The sequence below is a fragment of the Ooceraea biroi genome, chromosome 8 (genome assembly GCF_003672135.1).
Source record: "Ooceraea biroi isolate clonal line C1 chromosome 8, Obir_v5.4, whole genome shotgun sequence".
NCBI lineage: Eukaryota > Metazoa > Arthropoda > Insecta > Hymenoptera > Formicidae > Ooceraea > Ooceraea biroi.
This window is the reverse complement of record NC_039513.1, coordinates 10,307,428-10,326,946: the sequence shown is the minus strand read 5'-3', so window position 1 is coordinate 10,326,946 and position 19,519 is coordinate 10,307,428. Positions and strand designations below refer to the sequence as shown.

The following is a 19,519-nucleotide window of genomic DNA, read 5'->3' as shown; positions in this document are numbered from 1 at the left end:
TTAAAAGTGTTTTTGATAGATCGATACTGGATATTTATATCGCGCGGTAAAGGAAGAAGTTGGAGTTTTTTTCAGAATTAATTTGGGAAGGTTTGTATGCGACAATTATTCAGTTTTACTTATAACGAATAAGATATCAAGAGTATCTTAGTCTTTTTTATTATTTATACATCTTATATTTTGTTTACATTCTAATTTTATACTTTTTGTATTCAAATTTAACAATATATTTTATTACTGTATAAAATTTAATAATTTATTTACTTTCTTATTTATTATAAGATTGATATTTTGCCGAGAGTATTTCACGAAGTGTATTTGTTTTACAAAATTAATTTACAAAATATCCTTCTATAAAATATACTTAACAAATATATGTGCGAGTGTAAATGTTTAACAAAATAAGTCATCGAACACTTTTCAGAAAGAAAAACGAATAAAAACTCTTATTTCCAAAATTTGTACGATACTATGGCCTGACGGAAATTGTTCATCCACTTTTACAGACAGAGTCATATTCTGACACATGATAAACGTGACTCTTGTAATATTGACGCTGTGGATGAATCTGATCCTGACATTGAGAACAATTGCTCTTATAAACTGAAGAATATGAGGAACTTTGTAAATCTTTCGCCAATAGTTACACACAATAAAGTTAACTACAATTTAGATTACTGTGGTGGATAAGCGGGGTTGTATGGAGCTTGTTTAGCGTACGCTTCACTAGTATACGGTGGAGGTTGCGGCATTCCTAAAAGAATAATAAATAATTAATTGAGAACAAAGTCTTATTGTCTGTTTCCTTCTGTAAACAAAAAACATACAAACGACTTCAGAAAAAAGATTAATTAAGAGGTTTCCAGCAAATTATAATGTATATCTTGGATATATCTGGGATATGTCTTTATGACGTTCTTAAATGTTTCGTAAATCGATTAAATGGAGATATGATTCATGACCGTAATTGTAATCATTTGATTATACCTGTCGAGTTCGTTGGGTACGGAGTATAGGTTGGAGCATACAGGTTTTGAGTCGGTTGACTGGTGTAGCTTGGTGGAAGACTTGATTGGGGCTGAATTACTTGCGTCACGGGTGCCTGAACTTCTGCAACAAGTACTCGTGTAGAACAAATATAAAGAGATCCTAAGTGAATTGTAAAATTGTCCCAGAGACAGCGAGCAGATCAATAACCAAATCAACGAAATCGGAAAATAATCAAGTCGTAATAGAACGTAATAGAATTTAATAAATCAATTTTATATCACACAAAAAGCGATTTAATTAAATGAGGATGTTTCAAAAAGCCTGTCATCGCATCAAGCATACATTGTTAATTAAAGATACGATAAATCGTAGTGATTGGGATATTAAATAACATTTAATTCAGACATCATAAAAAATGTATTGTTCTTCAATATTTTATAAAGTTTTAACCCTTTATATAATACATGACCTGCATGTTTGTTACAATTGGTTAGCGATTCTCTCTTATATGTATAAGGTTAACGTGTGTTAAGTAAATCAGCACAAGTTCAAGGGAAGTTCATTTATGTAACGCATATTTGTAACGCGTATTCGGGGAATGTCAATAAATCAGTCGTAAATAATAAAATAAAATGTTCATACAAAATATGACACCTGAGTTTATCTTAATAATAATTAAGATTATTAATCACATAAAAAATATAATATCCATTTATAAATAAAAGTAATAAAAAGTATTTTATAACTTCTTGTCAAATACAATTACATAGAATCCTATGTAAGTACATTTCGTAAGATTCGAGTTACAACTTAATAATGTAGTTTTCCGTATTTGTCTTTTATCATATATTTCTTTCATCTTAGATTTGGTTTCCGTTGTGCAAGAAATCTTACATCTAAAAGCATATTATCCACATCTAAGAATATATATATATATATATATATATAATGACTCATTAAATTTTAACCTCTTGACCTCTATGAGTATATTAACCTCTTGACCTCTATGAGTATATTAACCTCTTGACCTCTATGAGTATATTTCTATCTGTTTGCGAGTCTAATATGAAAGAAAAAATATCTATAAATTCATAATGATAATATCACTATTCTTACAAGGAAAATCTACTCTGTAAAAACAAATATATATATATAAAAAGCGTATATATAAAGTAGAGAAATATAATAACTCGTTACTTGTCCTATTCGTTATTTGACATACCGTCATCAAAATCTTTTTTCGAAAATTTCTTGGTAACAATGTTACTTTTTGTTACCCATAATAGGAACTCCTTACATTGCTCGTTACATTTAACGAGTATCGACTTTAATATAATAGCTAATTTTACAATTAACATAATTTTATAGATTCGTTGAAAGACGATAATACTATTATATCGTGGATTAAATAAAACTTGCAATTTTAAATAATACTTAAGTATCTCAAAATTTATCGAAAAGAATCTTTGCAATCTTTTTATTAAGTACATATGTGACTATAAAAAGATTGCAACAGTTTTAAGATAAATTTCTGAAGATGGAATGATTTTGAAGAATATACCTACTGCATCCTATCTACAATCCGCATCGTAAATGGTTATAACAGCTGCTATATTACTTCTATATATATTGTATAAAAATAAACTTAAATTGTAACATGTACTGTGATAAATACTGATAATTTATTATCGCATTTCAGCGAAATCAATTGTGAAAAGAATATTAATTAGTTTAAACTTGACTTTCAAATTAGACATAAATCAATATATGTAAGACATACAGCCATGATAAAAGCATACATGTAATAAAAACAGCATATTACTACATCTAAGAGAATTATAGTTGAAAATATATTTCATAAACTGATTTTAACGCAACGTTTTGGTTTTTTAATTAAATTGATTTTCGTACTATAATTCTTGTAAAAAACTAAACTTTAAGTCAACTTTATAATACTGTTTCTTCTAACATCTGTCGTTTCTAACATCAGTTTAAAATTACATTATTTGTGTTAATATTTTTATTAAAAAATATCTAAAAATAAAAAATTTTGTACTTGTCCTTTGTATTAAAAAAAATCAATTAAAAAATATTTGTATTAAAAAAAGGTAATGGCTCGTTATTTTTGGAGTAACTGTAACGAGTAACCTCTTGGAAACAGGAATAGTAACGAGTAACCTCTTGGAAACAGGAATAGTAACGAGTTATTTTTACAAAGTCATTTTCTCAACTCTGATATAGAAATATATAAAATACGTTCCCAATGGGAATTATTGTGCGAGGTTACAATATAGGAAGCAGGATACAAATAACTGTTAATAATCTTTTGAATCCCCTGAGACATACAAATACAGGGTATTCTTCGCAGGACATTTGGAGAATGTCTTGGTATGGAATGGTATTATGCCACGCCTGGTCCTAGAAAGAATGACGACTACGTTACTAGCCAATTAAAAATTCGTCAATAATTAATTTTATCATCAATTTACTCATTACTCATTACGTGTTTTTCATTTTTACCGTGTAAGAAGCTGTGATGTTATATATTATAAAGTGTACGAACTTGTAATGTTAAATATCTTAGAAGCATGATTACACGAAGAAAATTGTGCATGTCGCTGTCTCTGACACAAATTATTTATCAATGTTCATTCATACATTAGATTTGTATATAATGAAGCATTAATAAGCAATGAATATTATAAAAATCGTGAATTTTGTGATGTAATGATGTACAGAATTCAAACAAAAAAGGCTTACTTCCATAGACAGTGCCCTGATGACGACGACGATACCATGGGCAGCAGCTGCAGCAGAGACAGGATATGCAGCACACTATCAGCCCAATGACTACGGCTGCGGTGATTATTACAGGTATGATGATATTGAGGCTGTAACAAAATAACATATGCATTATGATATTAGTATCCTACTTTTATGTTATTACTTACTATATTATTTATCGCTTTCTCGAATAATTGCAATAATTATTGGAGTTTTACAGAAATATTCAAAATTTGAAGCCATGATGTGAACGTTATTTAGAACGTAGACCCTCTTCTCAATACCCGGGTACTCGGGTACCCACTTTCATGTTCTCATTAAAAAGTTTTCGATTTCCCGTCAAAATACGCCTTAGCTCGGCCAGATCTTCGTTATTTGGAATATTTTACATCGATTTACGCTTTAAGCCATAAGTTTTTTTTAATTATTCTTGTTATCGGGAGTCAAAGTTGACAACACACTTGTTCATACCCGGGTACCCCGAGCCTATACACGAGCATTTAACACGAATTTTCTTTCCCTTTTTGCTATTTGCGTCATCGAAGCACTTCGTTAGTGTAGGAAATAATAGAAATTTCAATAATGAACAATAATTAAATGCATAAACAATTAAAAAATCAGAATCTTCACACGCTTTTCGACGCTTTTTGAACGCGCTTTTACAAATATGGCACGAGTCCACTACAATTTTTCGCCCTGTCGAATCGAATCTTTGTCCGGACGATGTTGACGGGGTACTGGTATCATCATTTGTTCATCACCTTTTAGAACCACTTGCAAATAATGACTCTTCCATATTTTTCAATCTATTTATCATATCCATTTCCATAATCACTGATAAATAATTGATGGAAAATAGTAAGATTTTCAAAACAATGCACACCGAATACTAAACTTCGCACGTCTATATTCGTCGAACTCTCATTCGAGAATACAGAGAATTGTTGGAATCACAATAGGGACTCTATTCGATAACCAATCACTATGTCCGACATTTTGTCGTATGAATGTAATCTCAGCCTTACACTGCCGTTTTTGCATAGTGGGTACCCCGGATATTGAACGAAAGGGGGAAATCCGGGTATTGACAAGAGGGTTAATCTATTAAAAATATTTCTCTCAAAAGACTACGATGTTTTACCCAGTTTTTAAAGCAAATTCTTCAGCATCGCAGCAATAAACCCTAGACAGGTCCTGATTGGTACAGCAAAAAGATTTTTCGGGCGAATCCATGTATCCTGGGCAATGATTGGAATTAACGGCCCTGTCCAAAAAACTCTTCTGGCCTAAGATGGAGCAATCCATATCTAAAAAAATAAACGATCCATAAATTTCTTAGTTAGAAAACAGTATTGAATTTCAGACTATAAGGCATTAAAAAAAATAATATTCATGAAATTCATGAATAATCATATTCTTTCATGAATTAAATTTCAGAATCGCTAGCTGACAAAGAGTTATTCTTGAGATATCATTTCTTAATCTTAAATGAATTTTAATATGACTTTAGGTTTTGTATTTTGTATTATTACACTATTATATCAATTATGAAAAATATAATTTAAAATATATTGTACAATTTAAAATTCAGAGAGCTTAAGAGTTCAGAGAACACTCTTAAGAATACGTGTTTATACGACTAGGGTTCATATTACCGAGTGTAAACTATGATAAACGCGGGATGTAAATGTATACCTAAGATGATAACTTCGTTCCTAGAAGAGAGATTGACGAAAGGAGATTGAGAAGCAAATACTTATTTTCAAGATCTTAGTCATCAAATTTTTGCTAAACTGCTAAACGTATCAAGTTTCAAGTAGATCTAGCACTTTTGTGCCCGCAATATACTTGTTTCGCTAAACTAATTAGTACATGGTAAAACTCTTAAAGTTAAAGCACAAAGTCGTGATTAAATAAAATAAATAAATGTAAAAAAACATATATTAAAGAATGATTATATCATGTAATTTCTGTAATTCTTCTTTTTCTTATTTGTCAAAACGTGAATATTTTTGCAGTTACATTGGCTTTGCTAAACAATATCAATCATTGTTCTGTACGTATGAAAAATGCGAAAAAAGGCGATTGCAATTTTCATATTAATACACCGATAATAAAGGATGACCGAGAACCTCACCAAAAACGAAAATATTCACAGGAAATGTATTATCTTATCTCACGCAACCGCATGTTGGAAATCCTGCCTAATAAATGGACTAACTGTTCTTTCTATTTTTTAAATAAAAACGTTACATATGTACTCAAAATAAAACTACATTATCTTTCTACTACATATAGAAATAATATAATTTTCAAAAGATAAAAAAAGATAATAAATTGAAAATATTAGAACTATTTCAAACTTACAAATGTTTAAATTGCAATGTTCCTACTTCGAATTTGATAAAAAAAAGAAAAACTTACTAATACATGACAAATAAACACGATAACATGATAAAAAAACAATCAGATATTACATTTAGATTATTAAGAGTAAAAAGCTGGACAGATTTAAGTAAATCAACTTGCAAAACTGATAACTAAAGCTAAAAATGTATTACAAGTCTCACGTAATTTAATTTTCATTCTAACGGAAAATTAATTAATAATATCAATTTAATTTCCATGTAATTAACATCGTGCGTTTCAAATGAAATGATTAAGATATACTGTTGTCTTTCGAATTTCATGAAGCTTGCTAGAATACAATTTGTTATTAGAAATACTTGTGTTTTGTTACATCTATCTAATATACTATTATCTGCAAATTAATTCCGTGTTGTTTTTTTTTTAAGAAATCGAGCTTTTTACTATCTTCTTTTTGAAAGGGGATTTGTCAGCTCGATAGATGGAAAAAAGTATTAGAAAATGATAACAATTTTTCAAAGAGATTGACATGTTTAGTTTTTTTGTAATATTTCAAAAAAGCACCGAATTAATTTGCACACCTAATATTATACGAGGCTGATTTATTACGTTATACGAACATTGTCGCAATTTCTGCCACATTATACAACAATAACTATATATGTTGATAGCATACATATACATACAAAATAATCATTTAACATTTTGCTTTTCAATTAAATATTGAACAGTTTGTTAGCGTCTTCTATCTTTCGTCATACAAAGGATATTATATATAGGATATATATGTAATATATATAATATATACATGTATATACAAAATGAAAAATACATCTACTTTACTCATACTTTCCCAACTTTTTTCAGAATTTTCCTCTTTCCCTTTGATATGTGAATGCATACCTACACCGTGTGATAAAGAGAGTAATACGCAATTCAATTAAAAGCAGATCATTTGTAACCGATACGCATTATGTGCACGCCACTCCCCATCGCCTTCAGATGTTTCTCTGCCGGACTATCTCATTTGCTTACCTGCGTAAACAAGCCCCGTGTACAGACAGATCAGCAAGAGTGTTCCTACGAAACGCGACATCCTTATGCCCTTCACGTCCTCAGCAGTTTCACGAAGTGGCAATCTCTCATCGATCAGACGCGGGCTACGAGTGACTAATCGACGATATGCCGAATCCGTAAAACACCAACGACAACCTGCTAGCTATATGATTCAATTGAGTAGTATGGGTAGTATGCCGATGATACGATACATGTAGCGACATAACCTTCTGATTTAGTGTTGGCTAAATGAGAATGCGCATATGCGAAATAGGAAAGTTGCCGCGCACTCCGAACTTCTTTCTCTCTCTTTCCCTTTCGTTCTCTCTTCAATATCAATACGAGTGTTATTGATTTCATACTATCTAAAACTGAAGAATTTATTATTAAATTATAGCTTTGAAAAATAGAAATTTATTTCTAATTCATTAATGAGCAATAAATAAATCTTCTTGTTCGCTATTATCTTGTATTATTTATGATAAAATGACTGCGTTTGACTCCTTGTTGGGTTGTAGGGCTAGGGTTGTACTACTGAATCATTTTCCAGGGTCTCTTCCGGAGACGCGATTCATTTCTGTGTTATTCTTCGAGCTTGTATTTTAGGGATCTGAGAACGAGCACTTAATTATTCTTCGTAACGAAAATATATTTCTCTAAAACTATAAGAATACACTTTCTGTAAATGTAACAATTGTTACAAAGAAAATGAAAATTGAACATCGTATAGGTTAGAGATAGGTGTTCTTTGTCACAAACGGCGGTATATTTCAATGTGCATCCAATCTTTAGTTCAAATATAGTACTATGCATCAAGATACTATTAAAGACTGACAACCGTATGGAAATTGGCGTGACTGAAAAAATTAGCGTGAGTTAATTAAGTTATTAAAGAAAATTAATTGAAAATATCTATACTCTCAAGTTCTAAGTAATCACATATGTGAGACACTTGAAGTTCCACTCTTTTTACTTACAGATTTCTTTAATGAATGAAAAAACCTTAATTAGGTAAAGACATAGCTAAATTTTATTGAAAATATTATTTAACATTAATTTTAAGTATACATAAAACATTTTTGTACCCCAAACATATAAAACATAAAAAAGATTTGTTACAAAAAATACAAAATTATTAACTCATATACGTTAATATCATTAACTTGAATCTTCCTGTATGACATCACCGACGATATTCCCCATGTCCACGCTGTCGTTTAGTACGAAGGAATGGCGAAGGCCACGCTTACACAATTGAGCATTTAAATCAGGATGCTTTGATATCATATCTCTATAGTACTTCACTGGGACCCATCCATCCTTAGCACCATAATAAAACCAAAGGTTATTTGCATATTTCGATATAGTTTCGTGGTCAGCTTCTCTAACACATTTTAGCTCTTCGTTGGCAAGTTTTATTATCCTACGCAGGACTTTTGGATTTAACAGTTCCTGAATCAACTTGGCATGTTTTTCTGGAATCCCGTGAAGTGTACAAAAAATACGTATGAATAACATTTGTAAGAATAATGGGGTCAGCATTGTAAAGATCCAGGAGAGAAAGATCAAGAACGTTGAAAATCGTGTTATCTAAAAAAGAAAATTACTATTGAGATTACAGAAAATAAAAAACTAATATTTTTAGTTTTTTTTCATGTATATATATGATACAAATATTATAATGGTAAGTATATACAAACGTACAAAGTTAGTAAAGAAGATCCCATTGCGACTTTCTGCCATGTATTCTATTGTAGGAAATAACAGATAACACTTTCTTATCCTCTTATTAATATCAGAATCCTTCAGTAAATTGAGTGCGATCCAAGCACCTATGGAATGTCCAATAATATGTAGTTGAGCATCCTCTGGAATATACTTCTTTATGAATTCTGCCTGTGAATATAATAATAAATTATATATATTTAATTTATATATATAAAATTTTTTGTTTCTTTATTATTCTTACATTAGGAAATATATATAAAAACACCTATGCTGTATAATATTTGGACACATCTGAGTGTGCAAAGTTTCAGCTGTGTCATTAGGAAATTTTAAAATTTTTCCATGAAAAACATTAAGTAAAAAAATATATACATATATGTATATATTTATAATAAATTCTTAGAAAAATAACAAGTTAATGAGTCTATTTGTAGATAACTACCTTATGCCGAATTTGTGCCGTTAGACCATAATACTCCGCCCATTTTTTGTCACTAGGCATAGCAATTTCCAAATTTTCTGGAGGCTGGACATGTCCAGCATGCCCGATAATCCACACAGGTATATCCGATGTCAATTTTGAGTTGAGAGTCTTCACAAATTCTTCGTAAAATCGCGGAATACCCGGATTCCCAGGAATGACAAGTACTACATGCTTGCTGGAATGCGGAAGCGGATCTTCTTCTATCCAACGCCCTTCTGATATTACCTCGGTTTGCACTTCGTTGTTAGTGATTAATGCTCGTCGCATTTTTACCTTGAATTTTTACCACGATATTATACTTTGCAAATAACCGTAGAATATATCGATAATTGCTAGTTGTTGTGTGAATGTATCAAAAGTAAAAGGTCGGACAAAGATCGAAGATCAAATTATACGTGTCAAGGTGATATGCTAATTATATATAGCTGTCTACTATATGACGTACGCTAGTTTAGTCCAATGATGACAATTATTGACCGTTGTTGCTTTCCTCGTTCCAAATTAGAACACTTCAATTATATGAAATTATTCAATTATATATATATAAGAATGTAAAAAATTAACAAATCTTATATAACTTGCACTATACTAATCGTTACGAGCAGTCACACACGAGTGGTCGCGAGTCACTCGCACACTGATTCATGTCAAAGTCATACTTTCATGAGCACAATTCTTGGTGCAAGTGTATGATACCAGTAAGATATCGTACGTGTTTCTTGAGTTACACCAGAGTTTATAGCGCTATCTGACTGATGCTTAAAAAAAGTGAAAATCAATATGGCGTTATTTGCCGGGCAATGTGAATAAAAGGAAGCTCCTACATTTACTGTCACTTCAATTATATTAAAAAGGGAATTGAATTCCATTAATTTGCAATACATAATAATGCGTAAGACAAATTTTGACAATCATATATTTTTTATAAAGTATGTATGTATATATATGTTATATTATACAGAATGTCTCAAAACCACCGGTAATAATTTTAAGGATACATTCTATGAAATATCTTAAAACAAAAAATCTTAATATAAAAATATTGAAGCTATAATAGTTTCTAAATGAAAAATGATTAGAATTCATTAACGACAGAATTGAAATTTCGTACACATGGTAAGCAAGTAGCAGGATACGTATTATAATCTGTTAAAATGGGTTAATCAAAGAAGGATACGCAAGCGCCGAAATAGCTCAGTTGGGAGAGCGTTAGACTGAAGATCTAAATGTCCCCGGTTCAATCCCGGGTTTCGGCAAAGTGTACTTTTTTTTCTTAATTTTATAAGATAAATTAATTGATAATTCAAGTAATAACAATTTTAAAATAAAAACAAAACATCGAATTTTGTGACTTAATTTTTGACTCATAAATATTAAAATTATAATTATACACCTGTTACTGCAAGAAAAGAAAATAAAAATTTTACATGTTATAATGCAAATATCTATCATAACATTTCCAACTTTCTCTCGTAAAAGAGAAAATAATAAAAGTTTACTTGCATTAATGATTTATTTAATAAATGAAATAATAGTAGCAAAAGCTTTGCTATTGTTAATGATATCTTGAAACTGTATAAGCAATGAAAATCAGTTTTTACATCACATAATATAAAATAAAAGAATTATAATTGAATTAAATTATAATCAGGAAGCACTGAATTATTAATTGATAAATAAATTGATTGAGTTGACTGAATAAATATACTGCAGATTCTTCAAAGATTAAATATACGTCTATTATACATATATGGATAAATAAAGAATTCCCACACATAATCGAAGGCGTTTGAGAACTTTTGAAACTTTTATGTACGAATTGGAATTATGAATACAAATAAACAATACAACAATTTATTGAATTATTGAACGAACTACGAGATTTCAAGAGATTCTAAATGCCAAATTTTTTAAATTGTATTACCCAATATTATCTGTTTTTTTTTTTAATATTATGCATAAATTTGGATATCATAGACTATCATAAATAAATACTGAAAAGTATTCATGGATATTCATACTGTAATGAACGTTAGCTTTTATTTTTTTTTCGCTGTCGATACCACGACCAGCGTCGTGGCTCTCCATCGACGATCGCGCGAGGAACAGCGAGGAATAGAACACGAGAAGAGCCGACACCGTGGCACGGTCAGCTGCCGCGATCGCGTCTCGAGCGTGCTTTCCATCGTAGAAAGTATGGCGGCGGTAATTCGAACGCGCGTCATACAGTCCCGCGGGTGGCGGCGCACGCGTCATGGCGTTTGATCGCGCGTTCGCGGGGCGGGGCAATAATGTTCGTGTGCCGACGTGCACGCAAAAAGCTCACGGGTCGCTGTCGTTATTGGGGCGTGGTGCATGAATAGGGGGGAAGTCGCCGAGGGATGGTCCCGGAATCGACTGTGACCGCCCTCGCGAGAAGGCGCCATGCTGACGCGCACGCGACATCCGCGTAATCGGATGATCGTTCCTCCGCGTCCTTTCCGCGAGAATCTTCAGGCCCATTATGATTCGATATAGACTTGACTGTCAGTGTTAGTTGTCAGTAAATTGCTTTCTTAGGGAGAAAAGTGGTCAAAATGACCAAGATTGGGTCCCTAATATCAAGCCATGGATTAGGTTAAATTGTTCTGTTAGATACAAATGTATAATTATTGCCATCACCTTTTCTCCTAATGCATCTAATTGTAAGTATAATAATTTAAAAATAAGTGTTTCATAATATTTTATTTATGATGATTTAAGATTATCTTATTTATAAAATAAGATAATCTTAAATCATCATTGTCACAGTGCATTTATGTTTTAAATATATATTAAAATCTTAAGCTTTTTAATAACTTCATTAATTCGTCTGTGTGCGTGTGCGTCAGAGCGCATACATGCAAAGTGAAAAATAGAGGGGGAGAGAGAGAGCTGAATCTATAATAAATCGTGAAAAATAAAGTCTTACAATAAAAAGAGCTGTTTTTAATAGTATACTAAATCCTACAAATCTTTATAGCTATTCTAATCTTATAATAATTAATACTTATCGATATAATATTTATCGATATTGTGAATATATGTGAATGATATTAAAATAATATTTACAAAATTATCTTGTGAACGCTATATCGAATATTATAGGGTGTCTGACATAAGGCGAAAAACCTCGCCCATAGGTAGATCTCGTCAAACTGAATTAAAAAGTCCTGTACCATTTTGCAAACAACCACGTAAAATTTCGAGTAACTAAGTAAAGAAAGTTCGCTAATTCAGCGGAGAAGAATGAATGCGAGAGAAGAATGAATGAATAACGTAAAAAACGACTAGCCGCGCGCGCGACGCGAGCGTATTTCGAAGAACGCGATAATCAGCGAGTATCGGATTACAGCGGCAGGCGAGACGACGCTTCTAAGAAATACGACACACTTTCTCGGCAACACGAGCGCGTGAATGAGACGCTGAGAAATTATTGTCCACGCGTCGTCTCGCCTGCCGCTGTAATCCGATGCTTGCTGTCGCGTCGCGCGCGCGGCTAGCCGTTTTTTACGTTATTCATTCATACCTACTTCCCTCGCTGCCAATCGCGTCCGCTGAATTAGCGAACTTTCTTTACTTAATTACTCGAAATTTTACGTGGTTGTTTGCAAAATGGTACAGAACTTTTTAATTCAGTTTGACGAGATCTACCTGTGGGCGAGAGATTTTTCGCCTTATGCCAGACACCCTGTATACAGAATTATGTATAGTATTATATGTACAAAAATGGATGTATTAAAACTATGTATATAATGTATATGCATATAAAACTATGGAAAGAAGATAATACATAGAATTTATGATAAAATATAAAAATATGTAGGTTAAAATTATCTCTAATAAGGTAGTTAAACATTCTCTTTAAAACAAATACTTTTAGCAAAACCATAAAATTATGCAAACCGAAGTAATGGTACTTAACATTTGTTATTATTATTTTATTATTCTTCATTCTTATTCTACTCATTAATGTTGTGTAACAGTAATAGAAAGAAAAAGAAGAAGCAAAAAGAATTGCCGTGCGTGATAACGCTTGGTTAGAAATGATAATTAAATTTCGAATTTATATCGCAGTTATATCGAAGTTATATCTATTAATATAAAATAAAATATGTGTTTTTTATACATTTTATAGATTTTTTTGTTAAACGTATAAGCGCATTGATGATGATTATAAGATAATGGCTATGAGAAATCAAACGTTAGCATATTGATATTAATCAACAATAATTTTAATGATTCTGGATATGTGTGTATTGCAATCATATTAATAGAATCAAACATGTTTCTATCTGTTCACATTATGTGTACAATTTCTTTGGCAATACGTTCAATACGTGGCAATCGTTACAGCTCTAATCAACTGTTTAGTTGTCACATTACTGATATCTTATGATGTATTTATAAATATCATTCTCCTTGAAATATATACGATCTATACGAGAGAAACGTTTACTTTCTAATCCAGTTGTGAAATTAAAATCCTTACAAAAAACCTCGCAAATTTCTAAACAATCGACGGCTAGTTGCCATCAACGAGAAATTTTCATACATTTAATTACGCCAATAATATTTCGATCTGGCTTCACTGGACGTTGCAATCAAAGGCAGCCAGTGAATCTGTGGAAGAAGGTGGTACTACCTTTTCCTAGAAGAGTGCCCTCCCCCAGTGGACGTGGTTTCTCTAACGGGGCGTTGCATATCCGCCCCACCTCAATACCGTGGCGGGACTGTGAACGTTCAAGCCCATATTCCGCAGTCGCAATTCGGCCCTTCGACGGTGCGGATGTTGCGCCGCTTTGCATCGCGTACAATCTTGATCACCGGAAGTACAATTTCGCATCTCTGGTCAGACATTCGCGTCAGCTTTATTCTGTCTCCCCCAAAATTTTTCAAGTGCTTGTCGATCGCGCTGGTCGCGGTGCCGGTGATCGTTTGAAATCGACTTTCCGTGTGTGAATCTTGGCAGTCAAACTGAACTATTTAACAAGCTACTATACAATTGCTCTGCAACTTTCGGAGCGAGGTGAAACTATTGCTACACGGCGATCGAACTATTTGCGGTGTTGCTTTTGCAGGACGTTCATCACGAAAGCTCTGCTCGATAAAGCGCAGCTTTAAGCTACGCCTGACCGGCGTGGCGCCTGTATTAAAGGGAGATATGCTCGAAGCAGCGACGGCGATCAACTGACAGCCACGGAATCGGAGTATTCGAAACAGACCGACGACGAGTACCAGTGCGGTGGTTTAGTGTCACAATCCGATGAAGAAATGCAAAGTCGACAGCGTGAATTTACGTAAATCGCTACATGTAACGTAAAAGGTGAACGTAAACGTGGCTGATGTGAGATGTAGCGCCTCGTTGGAGTCTGAAGTCTTTTGCTTCCGCAAAAGGAAGGCGGCAATTGATTTGTTCATTCTCCAGGATTAATTCGTGTACAGTTTGCATGTGCTCGCGCTCGCTCGTTGATGGTGAACCCTGAAGTGATACCGTCACCAAGTGCTGCCGACGTAAGAACAAAGACGACAAAGGAACGTCACGGCACTTTCGCAATGTATCTGTGAGTTGGATATTAGGAAAGACTCCTCTTCTCCTCGCAGGATGACGAAACGCTGTCTACCGGACGCCTTAGACTAGTCGTCACAGTGGAGTTCTGCTTAATCGCAGGTAATTTCCGACGGAACGCACGCTGGGCTTCCAATGTGCCGAGGGTCTAAATTGAATCTGAGTTTAAGTTTAAAATTAGCCACCGTCTTAAGGTGTTCCTTGCAAATAATGCTTGCATACCGTTCACGTAGATTGTGAATCATATTCTGATAGAGAACTTTGGTTGGTATGATAGTCCCTGTGTAGAATATGTGAATTCAATATGTGATGATTATACCGCGTAGCTTTCTTGATATTTCGACTTCCCTGAAGGACGTGTATATTAAGACTACATGTTCTCGATGTCCTCGAGATGCTTTGAGAAATTTTGAGACATAGTGTGGATAGTGTAGTGTTTCAACGTGATAGTTTCGAATTTTACGAAGATTATTAATTTTGTGAACTTTCCAGCTGAAGCAACTCGTGATATGGGCAAATTGTAATGTATGAAGGAAAATACGCGCGTAGCTGGAATTATTGCTGTACCTGATACGTATAATTACGCGTTTTGTCGCGACTCTCCCTGTTCCTCATGTAGTCCGAGGAGAATTAAGAAGGTTACACTCCTCGTGATGAACGAGAACATCTTGTTACTTTCTCCGTCATTAGAGCAACGATCAATAGTGATTAACAGACATTATTTCATTCATTAGCTGCTTTATTTTAAAAGCAACGTCAGCATAATTATTAAAATTCGGCTGTTGGTACATTTTTCTGAAGTTTATAATATTTCAAAGCTGATGTCATTAAAATGTTGCAAAAGCAATTTCATAATAATTAGTATATAATCGATATCAGATACTCATCTTCAAAGTACTGAATATTTTTATATTTAGGTTTACGAGATGTCAGCGATTTGATATAAAAAAAGATATCGATAATCTCTGCATCATCAGTAATGCAAAACTCCTAGTAGCTATGCAAAATTATTTATTTAAGCTTTGCGTAAATAAAATACATTGTATATTTTATATATAAAGAAAAGTTTCAGGTTTTTCTTTTCTGAATTTAACAATGATTTGAGAAAAAAAGTTGCAAATTCTTCTGGAATTGTACACTATGTACATATTTTGGGTGGTCCACTCGTACTTTTTCAAAAGAGTTGGAAAAGCAGGGAAAGAAAAGATGATTATCGAAGAACGTGGAGGATTTTAAGAAAGACATCGAAGGGGGGAGAGAAAGGAAAAGAGAGAAGGAGAGGGGAAAAGGAGGGAGAGAAAGAGAGAAGTATAGATAAGATGGATCTTGTTCTGGGCTGAATTCCCTAAGGATTCCCCTACGGTCAGAGACTTGCGAGCTGACGCGACTACAAAAGTAAAAGATTTTCATAAGTGAAAGTTAATAAATTTTACGAGAGTCCTCGACGGGTAAGCTTTGTGAATTTGATAACAAACCGAGTTATTACGAAGGTCTAGGAGTGGATTGCATAAGTAGGAAACAAGCTCGTATGTGAATGAGATCAATGGTGTGCTCTTCTCGATAACATTACATGGTACCGGTCGTAGCGAGAGAACATTTGTGCAATGTTTTCATACAACGCATACTAGAAATAATTGCAAGCAGTTACAACAATTAGATTCTTACTATTTATGCCAATTTTTCAATATTAATCATTGACATATGAGGCGTGTAAACAAATTTAGCGTTTTTTAAACAAAAATCAAAATTTATTTATTGATAGAAGAAATAGAAAAAATGTAAATATTTATAACATCTGTAAACATTGATGATAACACTTCAAAATCGCGGTATTTAAAGTAATGTATTTAAAGTAATGTATTTGAATTTAAAATGGTTATTAGGAATTGATAAAACTAAAGAAAATCCAATGAATTAATTTACACTCCTAACAAATTGAAATTGAAAAAATATTTAAATCTGGCGAGCAAGTACTTATTATAGATTGCTGATTTTCTAATCAGCAAGACAATTCGGACAAAACATTTTCGATCAATCTAATCTACATTTGTCAATTAAACCTGATACTAAAAGGAGATAATAAGATAATTAACTAAGTAAACATATCGTGTGTGCGTGTATGTATGTATATATGTGTGCACGCGTGTAAGACCGAGTCGCACCGCCGTTGTGATAAGACATTATTTTAATTTAACATTTCTGTAAGATTATTATATCAATGTAAGGACAATCAAAATTAAACGAACGACATTTACAAGCTACTCAAGTTTTGCATGGAAAAATATAAAGGATATAAAATAAAGGATGCAGGAAGAAAACTAATCAAGATTTTGCGGCAAATCTTGCCTGATCAAAGGCGATGATGTTGATGCTATTGGGTTAGTCGAAAAGTTCGATTCAATTTTCAGGTTTTCTAATCAATTGTCACGTAATATAGGCAACAATGTTGATAATGTCGATATCATAGAAAATAATGTCTAATCATAAACAACAATGATCGTTACTTGGTTAATGAAGAATTTGTTTCTACTGAATGCTATAAAGAAAAATTTAATGCAAAAGTCGACTCAAACTCTTTGATTGACTCAATATGTATCGTGACAAATTTTGCACCACGGAGAAGTGGCAAGAAGTCCACAAGTTCAAGCAATATAAGTGAAAACAGCAACGTACGACTGTGTGAGCGGAGCAAAACGACACGCTAAGAGAGAAGACATCGCTCACTACGATTACGAATGCCTCCTTTATTTCAGGAATGCGTTTTTCGCGTTCTCACTATTACGTAAATTTATTTATGAAAATTTCCTTTCTCTTAGACAACGTGAATCTGATGAATGAGAATGCAAATTGTTTTCTGTTTTCTTTTCCATCGAGTAACAAATGAAATATGCTGAGGATAAACAATCGTTAACAGAGCTAAGTGGGACATGTCATTTTCGTCTGTCTAGCGCTGCAATTTCGTGGAAAGGCATCGAAACCACCTTCTTAGAAAATCTAGACGACTGATTCAGTAGTCGACAGTATAGGCTATATTTTGGCCCGATCTTAATGCTACTTATAGTGCTTTTTAATAAGAATTGATTAAGTTGAAACGGGAAATGTCAGACCTTCCGTTTCAACTCTAGCTTATTTTCTGGCTTACAATAGATACAACTGGCGCTGAGCTATTTTAGCGCATAATAAGGAATAATGTTATTTAGAAAAATAGCTTTCTATCTTATCTAAAAGACAAAGTGAGATTACTGAACAACGCAATAACTTGAGTTCCTTTTATGTTTCCAAACTGTATTAAGCGTGTGCATTTTTTAAATCTAATGAATATTAATACAAAAAGTTATGAGTAATTTTGTACATACAATCTCTATCTTTTTTTAAATAATATGATTTTAAGACAAGTTGGGGAAATAAGTTTTTCAATGTCATTCATTCATGCGATGTCGTTTTATCAAAATGCAGATTTTATTGACTAGGAAGAACTTAGAGTATGAATGGAAATAACTGGTTCGTTTATTCATTTTAGCTAATAATATATTGTGTTGCATTATATTGTATGTTTCACCAAAAGCACAGATAACATCGCCGTTTTGAGTAAAACCGAGAATTACAATATTTATTAGAGATACTCGAAGAAGAAAACTAATTTATTAAAAATGAATTAAATGGATGTCAGGTCAACGATTCACATGATATCATATTTCACAAAACCACATGCGTACCGTCGGCAAAAGATTCGTAAGATAAATTCTCGCAGATTACAACTTACAATTAACGGAGACGGAAAACGCCTTTAAAATCTTGTCTTATAATTGGTCCCGATAGGAAAATGAACATTTCGTTTGATCAGAAAATATCAGGAATTCATGCGGGCTGTATATTTTATAATTTGTGTAATATTGTATTCTCTCGTTATTGGTATGAATAATAAATCACTTTAATAATGTTGCTTTTTATGTGAAAATGCCGTAAATGTATTTAATACATTCTTTCGTTATATCATGTTTTTTTTCTAGAATCTTGCTTCAAACGATGAGAATTGTATTCTTTTTTATACTACTGTTATTAAAACAGAATATCTTTGTACGTAATAATTAATTATTGTCAATAGTCACATCAGAAAGAATCAGATATATTCATGGGACACATCGATCTTAGTGTATGGGATTATCGTTATTAATGTATCGGGTATGATAGATGAACTGTTTCCTTTCTTTCACGATCAAGAATTTTTCAATAATATAATTATGCTTTTTAATTAAAAGCGCATGCATGCGAAGCAGAATTTATTTTCCCTTCTGCGTTAGAACGAAATGATATTTTACTTTTAAATCATATAAATCACGTTAGCCTCAATCATTTCCGGTTTAAGTATGATTGTTATGTAATACTGATAATTTTATTAATTGATTAGCGCTATCATAAATCAAGAAAATGTTGCTTGACTACATGTTTATCCGCCTCTGTGTCTGCATGACTACGTTTAATGATTTTAATATTAAATTGATTCCCGAGAATCGAACAATCGA

At 32.6% G+C, this 19,519-nt stretch overlaps 3 protein-coding genes and 1 non-coding gene across 6 annotated transcripts in view; 2 read left to right on the top strand and 2 right to left on the bottom strand.

Moving 5' to 3' along the window:
* Positions 1–113: 113 nt before the first annotated feature.
* LOC105275559 (protein shisa-5) lies at positions 114–7,382 on the bottom strand. Of its 2 annotated transcripts, none has more exons than XM_011332471.3 (5): positions 7,177–7,382; positions 4,916–5,081; positions 3,751–3,881; positions 988–1,110; positions 114–754 (listed from the first exon to the last, which is right to left on the bottom strand). In XM_011332471.3, the coding sequence occupies exons 1-5, from the start codon at positions 7,235–7,237 to the stop codon at positions 675–677; spliced, it is 561 nt and encodes a 186-aa protein (XP_011330773.2). In that variant the 5' UTR covers positions 7,238–7,382; the 3' UTR covers positions 114–674. The 2 variants fall into 2 exon arrangements, with proteins under 2 accessions (XP_011330773.2, XP_011330774.2); XM_011332472.3 differs by having other exon boundaries at positions 988–1,107.
* Positions 7,383–7,834: 452 nt separating this feature from the next.
* On the bottom strand, positions 7,835–10,101 carry LOC105275560 (lipid droplet-associated hydrolase). 2 transcript variants are annotated; one of them, XM_011332473.3, is made up of 4 exons: positions 9,855–10,100; positions 9,368–9,682; positions 8,902–9,093; positions 7,835–8,787 (listed from the first exon to the last, which is right to left on the bottom strand). In XM_011332473.3, the coding sequence occupies exons 2-4, from the start codon at positions 9,674–9,676 to the stop codon at positions 8,356–8,358; spliced, it is 933 nt and encodes a 310-aa protein (XP_011330775.1). In that variant the 5' UTR covers positions 9,677–9,682; positions 9,855–10,100; the 3' UTR covers positions 7,835–8,355. The 2 variants fall into 2 exon arrangements, with proteins under 2 accessions (XP_011330775.1, XP_011330776.1); XM_011332474.3 differs by having other exon boundaries at positions 9,368–10,101.
* A 491-nt stretch (positions 10,102–10,592) lies between these two features.
* On the top strand, positions 10,593–10,665 carry Trnaf-gaa. The gene has a single exon. It is a non-coding gene; the product is annotated as a tRNA-Phe (tRNA).
* A 3,526-nt stretch (positions 10,666–14,191) lies between these two features.
* The window catches only part of LOC105275562, a 46,288-nt gene continuing 40,960 nt past the window's right edge, over positions 14,192–19,519 (top strand). Inside the window, exon 1 of the mRNA XM_026972012.1 lies at positions 14,192–15,098. The gene's annotated coding sequence lies outside the window, so the exon portion shown is untranslated. The remainder of the gene's footprint in view (positions 15,099–19,519) is intronic.